The 15,789-nt window shown below is 43.9% G+C and overlaps 1 protein-coding gene across 4 annotated transcripts in view; it reads left to right on the forward strand.

The window, feature by feature from the left end:
* Nucleotides 1-15,789, forward strand: part of SYN3 (synapsin III) — a 184,029-nt gene that overhangs the window by 43,717 nt on the left and 124,523 nt on the right. For all 4 annotated transcript variants that reach the window (XM_054280212.1, XM_054280222.1, XM_054280204.1 and 1 more), the window contains 2 exons: nt 8,962-9,118; nt 14,846-14,935. In XM_054280212.1, the coding sequence (XP_054136187.1) occupies nt 8,962-9,118; nt 14,846-14,935 (247 nt within the window). The remainder of the gene's footprint in view (nt 1-8,961; nt 9,119-14,845; nt 14,936-15,789) is intronic.

A 15,789-nucleotide genomic window follows, 5' to 3' on the forward strand; every position in this document is an offset into this window, starting at 1 on the left:
CTCAACCCATCCACATAGGTGCAGCTTCTTCCCACTTCCTTCAAGTCCCACAGTCCCATCCACAGCCATGTCCTGCCTGGCTACAGACACCTTTCAGAGTGCCCAGCCACAGGGAGACACCTTCAACTCACATGTGTGCACCAACCCTGCTGCTGCTGTCCTCTTTTTTCCATCACTTATTTGTCCTCTGTTAATAATTGAGCAAAACATTCAGTCAAAAGTCAGAATGCTTCTAGATGGTGAAATATAATACTCATCATACTTTTCAAATACCCAGAATCATGGAAATCCCACTGACAATTTATAAGGAGATAAATACAACACCATCTTGCTAACAACCACATTTGGGATTCCCTCCTGCAGGATCCCTGCCTGCTTCACATTCCTCTTCAAAGGGAGAGCAATAGAATGTAGCAGTTTAGGGGAAAGACAGTGAATATACTACAGACCAGTAGATTTAAATCACTGAAATAATAAATTTCTTCAGACCAACAATTCATATTCATATTCAGCAACCACTGGGCTGCCCTCTCCAAACTGACATTACATTTACTGATAAGCTATCTAACAATTTCTTAGCCTATTAAATTCCATCATTTTGGAGCAGATTTCCTAGTTCTTTCTTTAAACTGGAAATACCATATGGCACCTGTAAAGCAAAGTTCAAACCAAAGGGGTTTTTTCTGCTGATCACTTGGTATTTTCTGACACCTTGGAGTTAAGGCTTTCTTTCATACCCCACGTCAACTGATTTGAACTGCACCAGGAAAAAATTATGGTTCTTTTACCAGGACTCAGGATAATTTTAAAAAAAGAAAAAAAGATGCTTTAGAAATATTATTGGCAATTACAGAAAGCAAAGACATGGACATATACATGACTTCTAGCCTGTGCATCTTGAAATAAGTAGCTGCAAGTAAGTTAGCAAACAATCTAACTGAAGCCAGACGTGATGTTGCTTGCCTGAGTTTTAAAACAAACGTGGCTCCAAGAATTTAAATTTACAGTAACAATGTTCTGGGTCTCCAACTTCTCTTTTTTAGCTACTGCATTCTGCACATCTGTAGGAGGGGGTGGAGGATTTGAGATAGTGTCAGCAAAATGTGCTGCTGGAGACAGAGGCTATCATCTAACAAATCTAAAAAACTGCATCTGTGTTTTCTGTGCCAGTTCCACCATGGCTTGTGAAGGCTCCATCAGCCTGTTCAGCACATTTCCTTCAGAGAGCTGGCCATGAAGTATGTTGTGCAGCCTCTGGCAAGCACTTTTCCATGTCAGTGCCCTGTAACCCTGGCCCTGACTGAGGACACTGGGGGGATGAGCTGGGCAAGGGAGCAGCGTTGGGTTCAGCCAGGACTGGTGGGGTGGGGTCCTTGTTACCCCAGCACTTACTTGGAAAAAACTGGCAGCAGATCTTCCCTATTGAAAAGTTAAATATGGGAAGCAGGAGGTAGTGTTTATTCAACCCAAAGAATCCCTCTCCAACTTAGACATAGCAACTCTTACAACAGAGAAATGGAATAATTTCTGGGTGCAAAGTACTAATGGAGTACTAAAGAGTGTGTAAAAACAAGTGTGGGTTCATGCCTACTTTTAAAACACTTGGGTGGATTTCTTCATTCTCCTCCCAGTGCATAAACAACCTCCTTTTGGACAGGCCTACCCACACAAATAGAAAGAGACAGAGTGAACCATCTGGAATCTAATTTACTCTAGAAAGCTCTTGGACTGCGTCACTTTTACTGGGGATAGATGCGAGGAAGGGGATTTTTATTTTCACATTCCTCTGAAGGGCCCTTCATATCAATATTTTGGCAGTGTAAAGAGGCTGTCAGTGTTGGCACTGCACCCACTCTGAGATGCATTTATGCTTTCATGATATTATAAAAGTGTCTAAGTAGAAATGAAAATTTGGGCTGTGTCTGTTTCTGACAGCAACATGTAGACTCCCAAACTATGATCTCAGGTTCTGTATTCAATTAAATGCTTGACTGTTGGGCTTCAACAGACTTCAGCTATTAATTCCACTAGATATAAGGCAGGGATATGTTGAAAATCTGGACAGCTCTTTTACCTGGGGAATACTAATGTCTTTGGGAGCATTTCAGACCTTTAAGGATATAAATTAATCATGCACCAGACTGCACTCATCTCCTGTCTCCCTGTAGAGCTTCCTCTTTTGCCATTGGGGCCAATCATCCAGGAGAGAAAGCACATTTTCATGTTTGCATGGGACCTGTCAGAGTGGTGGCCATGCCACGTGGAGTGTGGCACGCAGGCTCCATGCAGCCCCACAGCACAGACAGCAGCTGGGGGACAGCAGATGCCCAGGGCCTCGTGTGGGGAGGACCCTGAGAGGAGAAATGGCCCTGGTGGGTGTAGAGGGGTGTCCAAAATGGCAGCAAAGGAAAGAGGAACAGCACTCAGGACAAAGCCTTCCTGTGGGGACAGTTTCTGCTGTGGAATGATGTTTAGCCCTGCAGGCCTTGCCTGAATGCGGCCTGTGTAAGGTGTGTGTCTCCCCTGCTCCCCCTGAATGATGTGCCCTGCTGCTCACAGCCATGGTGGGGTCAGTGAATTCTCCACACAAGCCCATTCATTCCTGTAGTTAACACTGACATTCCTGTTGCTTCCAGCTGATTCCGTGCTTCTATGATTCCCTGTGCTGTGACAACAGGACAGCAGCCTGTTGAATCACCATCCCCAAAATCCCTGAAAGTGCTTTTTTTCTTTAAGCATATTTTCACACTGCAAGCTACAGTACAGTCACAGCATCAGGAGGCAAATCCTTTTACATGGGAGGGGTAGAGAAGAAACTGGCCAACTCACAGGTGTTTCCCTGCTATTCAGAGCTTGCGGGCTCCAGGAGATGTGTAGTCTGACTAAAAAAGATCTGTCTGCACCAGGATGCCAGATGTTTAAAGCCCAGTGAGGACACTGTCCTCTGCCCACTGCATTTTTCCCATCCCAATAGGTTCACTCAGCCCGAAGGTCCATTGAGAAGCAGCTGCCTGAAAGGGGCATGGAGGTTTTCTATCCTACAGAGGCCGTGCTTGCTCACCACACAGTAGTTGCACGTTGCTAGAAGGATGTTTTCTTGTCTCTCCAGCACAATTTGTTCACAAGAGTTGATGGTTCCTTGTAGTTCTTCTCCAGGGACAGTGCCCAGGAAGGTCATGGGAGTAGCTGCTGTTGGTGGACACTGATGTAACAAGTACTGGTAGGCAGCAGGTCATTGTCCAGCTTCTCATGTTCCAATAAGCTTGTGCCAAAGATGAACTCCAGCCATTGTCAATTCCTGCCTTTTTTAATTTAACTCTTGACCCTAATTAGGGTCTTTTATGAAATGTATTTTCCTAGTTGTTGTTGTTTTGGGGGTTGGGGGTGGGGTGTTGTTGTGTTGGTTGTTTGGTTGGTTGGTTGGTTGGTTGGTTTGATGCTTCCAAACCAAATTTCTGCAATTTTTTGTAAAGTTGCAAATAGGAGAAAAAATGGCAGAAACTGATAGGGAAAGTTCAGGTTTCTAGCAGCCAGATGGAAAAATATGTTGAACACCTGGTTCTCCCAAGTTCTGCAGAAAGTGCCACTCGGTGGAGTACAATATGTGCTATGTATTTAACACAGAAGCATACAATATATGCTATGTATTTAACACCGAGAAACATACAATATGTGCTATGTATTTAACACAGAAACATACAATATGTGCTATGTATTTAACAGTGAGGAACATACAATATGTGCTACGTATTTAACACAGAAACATACAATATGTGCTATGTATTTAACAGTGAGGAACATACAATATGTGCTATTTATTTAACACAGAAACATACAATATGTGCTATGTATTTAACACAGAAACATTCGGGCAATATTTTTTTTATTGATGGCATAGCAATCCATTAAGGTAATGGAGAAGTGTGTGTAACAGCCTGTAAGCTTTTGAAAATTCAGTTTAGGCAAGGGACCAGTGTGCCAAATGACCACTTTCCTCACTGAAATACCCTGCAGAGACAATAAGCTGGGCAAGGTGTCTAACAGGGTATACACCCTGGCAAGCTACAGTTACATATGAAGGAATTTAACACCTCTAGTAAACATTTATAAACTGAGAATTATTCCCATATGGGGGATGATATAGCATTGTTTTTTTCACTAATATCTCCCCTCTCTTCACCTGCCTGCTTCTGTCCTCAATTTTTTTAAAAAAAAATTTTAATTTTTCTTTTAGCAGGAAGTGCAAAAGAGAAGAGACAGCGGAGTGTGATGATTTATGCATTTATTCTCAGTTACTTCCACCTCAGCTCCTGCTGCTAAACAGCTGCTTGGAGGCCTGCTTCTCCCCTTGGGGTTTGCTGATGCCCCAGACGAATAATGTCCCCCTTCACCTCCCTGGCAGCTGGCGCCCAGCGGACGAGCAGGCAGGATGCTGACAGTTATCGGGAAAACATTTGGCATGCAGGCAGCTGCCAGAAAGACAAAGTCACTCTGAGCAGACCAGGGTGGGGAACATTTCAGATATTAACCTACTCCCGGACCCTTTTTGCATTTACAGTAATTCTTTCCAATAAGGAATAAGCCACCAGGGTCTAGAGCACTCAATAATTAGTTAATCCAGGGTTAAATACAAGAATTATTCAAAACTTTAGTACATTGTTTCAGTCTTGATCAGCTTTCTTTTTTATCAATGCTGCCATAATTTGTCTCCTTTCCACATGGGTTTTTACTAAGGCTTCTTCCAGAGAATGGCAATTATCCTAATGTCACCTCAGAGTTAGCCCTGCAATGAGCATGGTGTTGAGACAGAGGGTTTCCAAAGATCCTCTCCAAACTAAATTGCTCTGTGACCTTATTCTGTGATGTTGGAAAGTATTTGGATCACCTTCTGTAAAAGCTTAAGATCACAAGCATTTTGAAGGCAAGTTGGTGTTGGCAGGTGTGGTTGTTACTACTTTCAGGCTTTGTCTCAGTCCACATGATTTTCCTTGTCAATGTCAATCAGTTTAGAAGTAAAATATATGGCAGACTATTGAGACTGCCAGACTCCAGTTCAGAGAGTGCGTGACATGGTTTAATGGTTAGCTGAGCATTGACCTGTGGCTGAGAAGCAAATCAGAGCATCTTCCAGGCTGTCCTCATCTGCTTACAGTGGTATTGGCCCTACTGCAACTGTGATTCCTGGCTCCTGCTGCTTTTGCTGCACTAATCTCCCACACCTCCCATGCTTTTTACTCAGCCATTCTCTACTATAATGTTAAAAAAAAAACCCTGCTTCTCTCTTCCAGCCTAGTAAGGAGAGATTATTCTTTATTCTATGTTGCTTTCTTTTTTTTCTCTAATCAGCTCTGTGTTATCTTATTTATAGATAAGATGTATTTTTTCTTTCTTTGAATAACTTCAGCATATTTTCTGTAGAAAATATGACATGAGGTTTTGACTGAAATGACTTTTTTTCTTAGCATATTTTCCACTTTACTAAAGCATCAAACAGAATGCTAAATCTAACATTGAGATAGGGGAAATGTCATTGATTTCATATTAATTTTCAGTAATTTAATAACAATGCTATTAACACTGAAGCAATGCACAAAAAGAACTTGTTCCTCTTTGTAAATGCCATTTCCTATTAGGTGTCAGACACCTGAGGCACTGCATATTTGGAGGGAATTTTGCACTTCTTGGCAAAAGTTGCGGCCTCTTATGGCTTGTACTTGTGCCTCAGACGCTTCCCTGAAGGCTTCATTAATTGCCAGTAATGCAAAACTTGTTGTATCATTTTGCTAAATTATGCAGTTCTCTTCTTCTCTTTGTCATGCCAGATAGGAAAGGCTTTGGAAGGGAATTTAGTCAGAGCGTCTTGATCCCTGGGAAGTATCTGAAAGCTGAATGAAATCTCCTAGAATAACGGAGGGTAGCCAGAACCCGAAGTGAGGATGTTATCTTCAGTGTCCTGGGAAGATCTACTGTCCCAAAGGGCAAAGTGTCTAGTAAGAATGTCAGTCTTCTAAAAAGAGAGCAGGATAGCCCATCGTTCTCCAACAACACCAGAAAAAAGCCCTCTCACCCATCATGGTGCTGAAATATAAAGCACCCTTTGCCTGCAAGTGATTATGCACTGCGGAAGGGGTCACACAGAAGTATTTTGACAATCACAGAACTGGCTGGGAAAGAACTCTAAGAGCATTGATCTCCCATTAATGAGCACTGCCATTTTCACCACTAAATCACACCCCTAAGTGCCATATCCACACACCCTTTGAACAGTTCAAGGGGTGGTGACTCAACTACTTCCCTGGGCAGACTGCCTCAATGTTTGATAACCCTTTCCATGAAGAAATTTTTCCTGATATCCACTAAAGCTCTCCTGGCACAACCTGAGGCCATTGTTCTTCCTCTCCCTCTTGTCCTATAGCTTGTTACCTGGGCGAGGAGGCCAATCCCCACCTCACTACAACACGTTCCAGCACCTCATGTCTTTCTTTCAGTGAGGGACCCAACCCTGAACACAGGATTCGAGGTGTGGCCTCACCAGTGCTCAGCACAGGGAGACGATCTAATGTGTTAATCACGCTATTTCTGATGCAAATAGTGCATTCTTCTGTGTTCTTTCTTCACGCCCTCGAATCTCTTTGTGCTTCAGTAAGAAAAGCTGAAGGACCAGGAAGCAAGCCAGAGTTATGGCTCTATGCAGAAATAAGAAATAGGAGATCTCTTTAAGGCATGAAACCTCCCAGCAGGAATTGTTGTCATTATCTTCTCTACCCCAAAACAGGCTGGGGAGCTGCTTTCTGCACAGAGATGTTATTGATTGATATTCATTTTGCCACTGGTCTCCATTTCTCTGTACAGGCTCTGCTGCTCTTCAGCTGATGTTTATTCTCAGCTAGTCCCAGGCCTGGCACTCCACTGCCTTGTTCTCAGTATCCATGGGAACATTCACATTGTTCCACAGCTCAAAACAGGGATTCAGTGTCCACCTTCGCTTTAGAGATTCACTCCTCATCTACTGCATGAGAGAGTGCCCTGCCTTCCTACAGGACACAGAGTTTGAGAATAGGCTTTTCTACAGTAATTCTGTATTCTTGTGTCCATCCTCTAAATCGAGAAACTCTTTCTTTGCCAGGATCCGAAAAGACAAGAGCTTTTTTCCTGAGATTTTGGCTGGCAAAAGTAAAGCCAATGAAGGCAGTTTCCCAGCCACTCTGTGTCGTCCCCCTCTCAGAAAGCTGCATGAAGAGAGACATGCCCGGAGCTCCTGCCTCTCCAGGCACTACAGCTGTTCAGTAACTCAGCGCAGATACTGAGCCCTGGTCCTAAGTAGCTGGTTAATCCTTCTTGGGGACCTGTGCCTGCCTCGAGGGTGCTTTCTACACAGCAAGTCCAGCAGAATGGAGCAGCTCAGACTTTCCAAGATTTGTATTCACTCGCTGTTTCTCAGCAGGGGTCACCACTTGCCTCATCCCCATTGATACCAGGGAGGTCCATGAATCAGCTGCACAGCGATAGCACAGCCCTCACGGTGCTCATTATGCATCTTGCTGCTGGAGGAAAGCGCCACCTTTGGTGCCAAGTACATTAGGGAACATGCCTGGGTTTAAAAAACCTCCATGGGAGGGAATCACAACATTTCTACAGCTTGGCCTCTTGCATCACAAAAGCTGAGCCTGCTCCTCACCGTGTCTCAGGCGGGTGATAACAAAAGTCCAAGGTCAACAAACAAAATGAACAGCTTTAAAGCAACAAAGCTGTGCTGGGGTTTGTGTACAGTGTTTGTTGCCACAATCTGGCCCAGAGTCACCATCTCACATTTCCCTGCCAGAATGATGGAAATATAAATAGGGGCTATAAACCCAAAGTATTTCCAGCTCATACATCCAAAGGATAGAAATTATAGTCTCTTAGCAAGGAAAATGTTCGAGGCTGGTGAGGTAATGGGACCTGGTTACAGAGCTCATTTCTCTGAAAATCTTTAATACAGCATGGAAATTTTTCAATGTCCTTGATGCAACCTCTGTTAACTTGTAAAATAATCCCTTCTTTCCGTGGAAAAGCCCCTTCCTTTGAGAATGAACTGCTGGGCTCTGTTTTGGGAACCATTTCTTTCCAACTGCTGTTTCCAGATATTTTTGAATGGCTTTGAAGACAGAGTGTCAGCAAGGAATAAAATCTGGCTGCTTGAAAGATAATCCATTGCTTTTTGGCTTACCTAGAAAGGGCCTCACCTTCCTGTGCATTAGCTGAGGGCTGCTGCTGTTGAACCATAGGAGTCCAAGCTCCACTCTTGCTAAATAATATTCTGGAAGTCCATGCCATGAGTCACAGCAGCACATGAAGGGCTCTGCTCATTTGATTAATTTCATTGCCATGCCTGCCCTTCACTTGTTGACTCACAGCCATAAGAGTCTGGGATGTGCTGTGTACGTAGTAAACTCATTAAAGGGGGAATGTGTGTCAATGTATGGATGGGTACGAGAGCTTTTTGAAATCCCTCATGATCTTCCCACCCACTGGGCATTGCTTCAATACGGAGCTCAATCGTCAGGAAACAAACTTGCTCCCTCATCTGCGTTGCACATTGCAAAGAGCTTGCCAAGTACGGCCAAGCTTTTAGAAAGAAAAGAGAATCCCCCCACCAGTGAATTTATGACCCTTGGCTCTGCTTGTGGCTTGTTCCTGTGCATGCCTGAGTGACATGGAAACTGCAGAAAATCTGTTTGGCTTGTTTCTATGCTCTCACACTTGCAGTTACGTTGGATTTTTCCTTTTTTTTTTTTAATGACTAGGGGGTTTTGTTGTGTTTGTTACACTATAACACAAGCAATACACCCTGAGGGGTCCTAGAGAAGAGCAATATGCGTTCGTGAAAAGAAAAGGGAAGGATGGTAAAGAACCAAGGAGTGGTTAGAAGTGCTTCTGGAGCATTTGAAAGTAAAACACCATTCTCCTCATCTCTTCCAGGTCCTTCAAGCCAGATTTTGTGCTGATCCGCCAGCACGCCTACAGCATGGCCCTGGGGGAAGACTTCCGCGGCCTCATCATCGGCCTGCAGTACGGCGGCGTCCACACGGTCAACTCCCTCCACTCCATCTACAACTTCTGCAGCAAGCCCTGGGTGGTAAGTGATGACCCAGCCCTGCTGCATGCCAGCACTGCACACGAGACCTCTGGCACCAACAGAAAGCCCAGCTCACCTTCCAGCAGTTTCAAAGGAGCTGGTCTCTTTAGGTTAAAATCTAAACAACCTTAGGAATCCAGGTGGGAGTCATTGGAGGAGAAAACCTACCAGCACTACTTCTTTGTCAGCCTCTAGTGGTATCAAGATGCTATTTCTTCACCCTGAGCAGGATGTTTCCCTTGTCCCAGACTCAAAAGGATCACCAAGAGCTGATAGTGCAGCAGCACCTAGATTTCTTGTAAGGGGTGGGAAGGACCCACATGGGAAGAAGTAGAGAAAATCAGTCCATCAGGGTCAAATCACCACACATGTAGTTTTGCAACAGTCTCAGAACAAAATGCAGTATTATCATAAAGTGTTGGTTCATTGAACCTGAAACACTGCACCTTACAAAGACTTAGGCTGGGTCAGCTCCTGATGAGGGCAGGGCAATGTTTTGATATTTTGCACTGGAAGATCCCTTCGCCCATTCTTTAAATTTTGTCAAGTTCACATGAGAATCTCAGAAAACCTTGAAAACTATTATCATTAGATTTTCTCAGCCCCAAATCCCCAGACAATTTCTATGACCAGCCCCAAGGCAGCTGTAGCTGCAGAAGCAGGAGAGTTGGAGAGATAATTTGGCCATGAGCCACAAGAGTAAGGCTGTCCATGGCAGCACCTGCAGGAGGAAGTCAGATCCTGATACCATTTTGGAATTCTTGTATGCGTTTTCCAAGCAGTTTTGTCCCAAAATGTGTTCTCTGATCACTGATGCTTCCAGAATGGAAATTTCACTGCATTCTTCAAAGCAGCAAACTACAGCTATATGGATGTGAGAAGGAGGTGGGGCTTTCCAAGATGAAAGTTTTCCATGGAAAACTTTTAGATGCGTTTTCAGGAATTCCCTTACTCATTGAACAAATTGAGCTTGGGGTGAGATGGAATTTTTATAGCAAATGATAGCTATCTTCCTCATCACCAAATTAAGTGGGGTTTTATTGTTGCTTTTCTCCTTGGAATAAAGATCCTAGTGGTCCTCAGTGTGTTGGTTGGTAGCTCAAGTCCAGATGAGGCCTCAGACTTTCATTTCCATGACTGAGCAGTGTTGGATTTAAGTAATTTCTTACTAAAATGGTACCGGTGTAATAAACAGAGTCTTTTCAGTTTTCACCCCTTTTACAACATTTGTGGGGTTTGTTGAGACCAAAAGAAAGATCTTGTCTTTTCCAAAAATGCTGTCATGCAATAATCAGGGTAGTGAGACCAATCTCATTTTGCCATCACTGTATAGGTGGTCAATGTACATTTGACCTGTTTCCATTTGATCTTTCAGTTCCAGGCTCAGTACCACACCTCCACACTGTTTCTGACAGCTGGTCCTACACACAAGTGAATTGGCCCTGATGACCAGACAAAAACCCTCCACATTTACACTGCCATGTGGTCCATTCCGTCTGATTTTGGGGTCAAGTCAGTCAGGGCTTAGTTGACACTTTGCAACTCATGCCTTGTAATTGTGTTTCTGATGGTGTGAAGGGGCCTCAGGATGTGAAAGGCCTATATTTAGGCATCTAAAATAAAAGGAAACAAACAAACTTAGCACATTAGAAAAAGGAAGAAAAAAAAAGCAGTGCTGGAAAGGCAGTGTGGGAGAACTTGGCGCTGCCAGCAGCTTGGCTCTAGCTGCTCTGGGTCTGGTTGTGCCATGCTTTCCTCACAGGGAATACAGCTGGCACAGACAGCCTTCCCAGAGGAGTCAAGGAAACCACTTGCAAACAATTTAAACAGGTTTTCAGAGTGCCTCCTTTCCTTGCTGCCCCTGCACACCCATCACCCCCAAACCAGTGATTGTATCGTGCTCAGCAATCTAAGATTGCATTGAATGAGCAACATTCACATGGTATTTAAGCTCATGGAGAGATTGCAGTGGGGTATTGGAGGGCAAAAAGCTTCACTGGCAGCAGAATCAGAAGATTTTTTTTTTGTGATATCTGGGAAGTGAGAGATAGGGACACTTCAGTGCACGTTCCACTTTGATTGCAAAACAGGCATCTTGAAATAAGGGATCTGCATAACAAAGATTACTGGAAACTTTTTGGATCGAGACAACAGTTGAGATGCATGAAGAAATGAAATTAAATACCCCTGGGAAATGTGCTTTTCACTCTCATTTTTTATTTTCTCCAAAAACGGTTCCATTTCATAGAAATGTTTATGATTTTGTGGAGGGGAATGAAATTGAGACTGCTTTTCCTTGGCAGTTTGCAACCATGTTTTATTCTCAGCAACTCTAATTACAATCAGCTGAGTTTGGTTTTGAGTTTACTCAAACATGCAGCCCCATTTTTAATGGCGTTTGCCAGGTTTCCAGTTCTGCAATACAAAAATTTCTTTTAAGATTAAAACAGACACAGTTTGAATTAGATGTTTATGAGAGAAAAGAAAAAAGTATTCAGGGAGTCTCACATTCTAAGAGAAACATCTAAGAAGTCTAACATGATCCCAGAACTATTGAGAAATAATACTACAAGCACACTAAGCACAATGCTTCAAGGACCAATAGTAATTTCTGTGTTAGAATTCTAAGTTGCAGTCCAAAATACAGTGGGAAGAATGCTCAGAGTAGTACTCACACTGCATGCAGGTAATGTCTGTAATTGCAAAGCAACTTCTGCATCTGTTAGGCAGCAGAAAACATGAAGTTTTTCTGACAGTCCCCTCCTGAGTCCAGGGACTCCTAGCCAAACTGTTATTGACTGTCAAGGGAAACAGGCTCCCTGATGACCTAGGCACTTTCAAAATGTGTGAAAGGCCTTAAGATGCTCTGAATGGAACTTTTCATTTCTCTGCAAAGACTCCCTGCATGTAGCTGTTCTCCAAACAGTCAGGCCAAGGCATTTCCCTTGCCTGCGTGTTCCAGGTACCTTAAACCAGGCTCTGCCTTCCCCCATGTGTTATCTGTGGTCTGGATGCAATCTCACTAAAACCAGTGGAAGGACAGAAAGCCAGAACTGCTGCCAGCATGTGGAAGGTGTGGTTATATCTAGCAGAGCTGCTGACAACAACATTCCTACCCATCTGCATGGGGAGATGTTACTTGAGCTCTGTTATCAGGTATCTCAGAGGCTGCTGCACCACTTAACATGGGAGTCTCTTTGTCAACATCCTGTCCCTAATAACTGGTAAAAAAAGAGAAAATGGGAGGGAACTGTCCCATGAGGGGCAATACCAAAGTCAGACCTTTTTGCAGGCTTGGCCCAGTGACGAGTCTCCCAGATGTCTGAATCTCTCATCTGAAACACTCGCTATTTCAGCAACAGCCAAGAGCTGTATGCCTCAAAAGGAGCAAGTCAGAACACTGTCTGTCAGTTGTTCCAGTTATTTTGTTTGAGCTGTTTTCCCAGGATAACTGTACATTGCCTCAACATCACGGTGTCCATGGTTCACCAGGGCTGCATGCACACACAGCAAGGGGCATGGGCTGTTCTCAGCCAGAGTGTTTTTCCTTCTCTCTCTGTGTCTGGCTCATTGTGTTTAACTTTTAAGCCCTGTTTGCTCACCTTGCTAGTCAAAACAGGGCTTTATTTTTCTTTTCTAGAATGTGCAGGGCTAGTGTAAGTAGTTGAGAGAAGCAAGCTGTCCTCCTTTCACAACATCAATACCCTCCTTGCCAACAATAATTATTCTACATTGGGAGTTTTTCCTCTTATCTGCTGATGCATGTGAGGGTGGTGGTGGTGTTAGTGATGGGATATGCTGCCTCTTGATGTTTCCTGGATTTTCTTTAAATGCTGTGTTTTGAACTACGAGATTAGGAAAAGGATTCTTTGCATTTGTCTGCAAATCTGCTGGCAGCTGCCTCTTCAGCATTTGGCCTGGTTCTGGCACACACCTTGCAGCCTAATTTTTTTTCACAGTGACTGCATGCCAAGATTTAACTCTCAAAGGGGTTGTTCTTCTCCACCAGCAAATTAAGTTTCCACTTCTTATGTAGCAATTCTTTTGGAGTGGTTAGCCTAGCCCAGTAACCAGGAGAGAAGGCTTAGCAGGGCTACTCAGCAGAAAACATCCTCAGTACCTCTCTCTATCTGCAATGTAACCTTGGTGTTGTGATTTGGTGCATTTACTGGCTCCAGCTCTTGCCCAGAAGTGCTCAGAACATGCAAAACTAAGCTGCTATTGTGAAGAAAGGGAACTTTCTTTTCTTTCCCTTCTTCCCTAGATGACTGTTTCCTTCCCTTAGGTGACACAGAGATCTCCTTCAAGATTAATACATCCCTACCTTTGATGGACAACTTGAGAAACTCATGCAAAGACTTAAAATCTGTCCTTACTTGGCCCAAGGTGGAGACCTTTATTAATTAACTTGATTTTGCCTGATTCTGAGGGGCTTGGAAACTGAATTCAATTTATAAACTACACTGTGAATAGGACTCAATGGAGAACTCAGATCTACCTACCAGCTCAGCAGGAACCAATTCCCAAACACTTTATTCTCTTGTGTGGCTGCCAGTCCAACCACTTCACCAACAGTCATGCCAGTTCAGCACTGTGGTAGCAGGGCTGTGTCTAAGCTCCTCCTGAGATTCTGGGATAAGCATCACTCTTACTCTCTTTGGCATATGAACCCTACTTCAGAAACATTTTCTGTCATGGTTATTAGTTTCCCCTTTATAGTTTTGATTTTTTTTTCTCTGTGTGATGAATGATGGATTGAACAGGGAGGCTGCAGAGAACATACAGAATGGTCTGCTTGCTTCACAGATGGCTGAAGTGGAGCAGGAATTTGCTGTGATGTGTTACACTTCTCTCAGGGTTTTGGAACCTGAACAGAGATCAAAACTCAGTCCTACCATGGGGAGCTTTGTGTCTGGTTGGGCACAACCCTGCAGAGTAAAAGGGTTTATAATGGTGATAGTGGTGATGATGGTGAAGTTCATGCTGATGGGTGGGGACAATGACAAATGTTCTTCCTTGTGTGTGAAATGCTGGAGTGGCTGCTGTCCCCATTGATGTCATACTGCCCTCACAGAGTGGGGCCTCCCTCAGACCTCATGGTAGATGGGACAGGGACAGGCAGATGAACCTGTCTCTCTCTCATCATTCATGAAGGGCTGTTGGGGGCCCTTGGTTCACAATAAATGTCAGTTCTGGTTAACAGCGGACTCTACTCCCTTGGTCTGACACTCAAACCCTGTTGTAATCGCTGTCCCTTAGCAGCTCTCCTGCCCTCCAGCGCAAAGTGCCTTGCTTGGATTTGGTTGTGAGGAAGAGATCCAAGGGACAGCTTTGGTTTATTTGGTCTCTGATGGGAGCGGTGGCACTGATTTCCTGGCTCTATCCTCTACTAAGAAAAGTTCCTCTCCCCAGTTGCATTTTGAATGCAAATCTTGTCCATAGTAGATCTCTAAGTAAATGCAAACTGATTCCCTTCTGGCTCATGAATCCCTTCTGTGCCTCCTTAGTTCAGGTTTGTGTACATAGGCTGGCTTGGCCATGAATAAATACAGCAGCATCATATTTTCTTGCTGCTCTCAGGTCAAGAAAGCAAGGTGGGAAAGACATGATAACATTTCTCTCACCTCCTTCACCACTGTCAGAACATTTTGCAAGCATTTGCCTGTTGCACAATGAGTCACTGACATCCACTGTGTCTGTTTTTTGTTCCCTCTCCCTCACCCCAAGTTCTCTCAGCTCATTAAAATCTTCAACTCGCTGGGCCCTGAGAAGTTCCCCCTGGTGGAGCAAACGTTCTTCCCAAGCCATAAGCAGATGGTGAGTAACTTTGTTTTCTTCTGATGCCACTGTGGATGAGGTGGAGGCAACAGATGCAAGCTGGACCTGGGAAATGGTGGCAGGAATGCTGGGAAGAATCTGAATTTTGCTTACAGAAAAATACTAGCTAAAAAGTGCTATGCAAAAGGCACTGCTTGGGAACCTCTTTCCTTTCTTGCCCAGCCCTTCCCTAAGTCATGTAAGGACCCTGAAAAAATGTACAAAGAGGCTCAAAGGCCCAAAACTAAAGCAGAATTCCATTTTAAAACACAGTCAACAAAAAGCTCATCCCTTAGAGGAATTAATCACTCTATTCAGATAAAGTGGATTTTCCCTGCTCATGGAATTGTTTAAAAATATTCTGACAATTTGGAACATGGGTCCTAAGAGATGTTTGTTTCACAATGTTAGTTTGCTTGGTCTGTCACATGCTCACCATCCATGAAACATTTATCAACCTGAAGGTACTCAGGGTAACCTGGAGTTCTTAAAAGAGTTTGTTTCAGCTTCTCATGTTTTCTTTGCACAGTGCTTTGGGGTCTGGTCTTTCTGTCAACAGCTGAACACTCAGTGCCCTGTGTGACTGCTGGGCACTGTACCAAACTCTCAGGGCACCTTCCAAAGAAATCTGCAGAGGTGCCTTTAGTCCCGGAGAACATGGCAAAGAGAGGGGCTTTGTTTACAGCTGGTCATGGCTCTTTTTTTCCCTGTGTTAAAGGAAAGACTAGTCCTTTGTGAGTTTTTGCTCCCAACTTACATCCATGAATTAGTGGCTCTTCCTACATGGCTGAGGCTTTGATGAAACCCTGTATGAACCATGACCCCTTGTGTGACCACTGGCTGGCTGAGCTAAT

Source organism: Melozone crissalis, unplaced genomic scaffold, assembly GCF_028551555.1.
Source record: "Melozone crissalis strain CALT ecotype California unplaced genomic scaffold, PUWL_Pcris_2 ptg000004l_1, whole genome shotgun sequence".
NCBI classification, from domain to species: domain Eukaryota; kingdom Metazoa; phylum Chordata; class Aves; order Passeriformes; family Passerellidae; genus Melozone; species Melozone crissalis.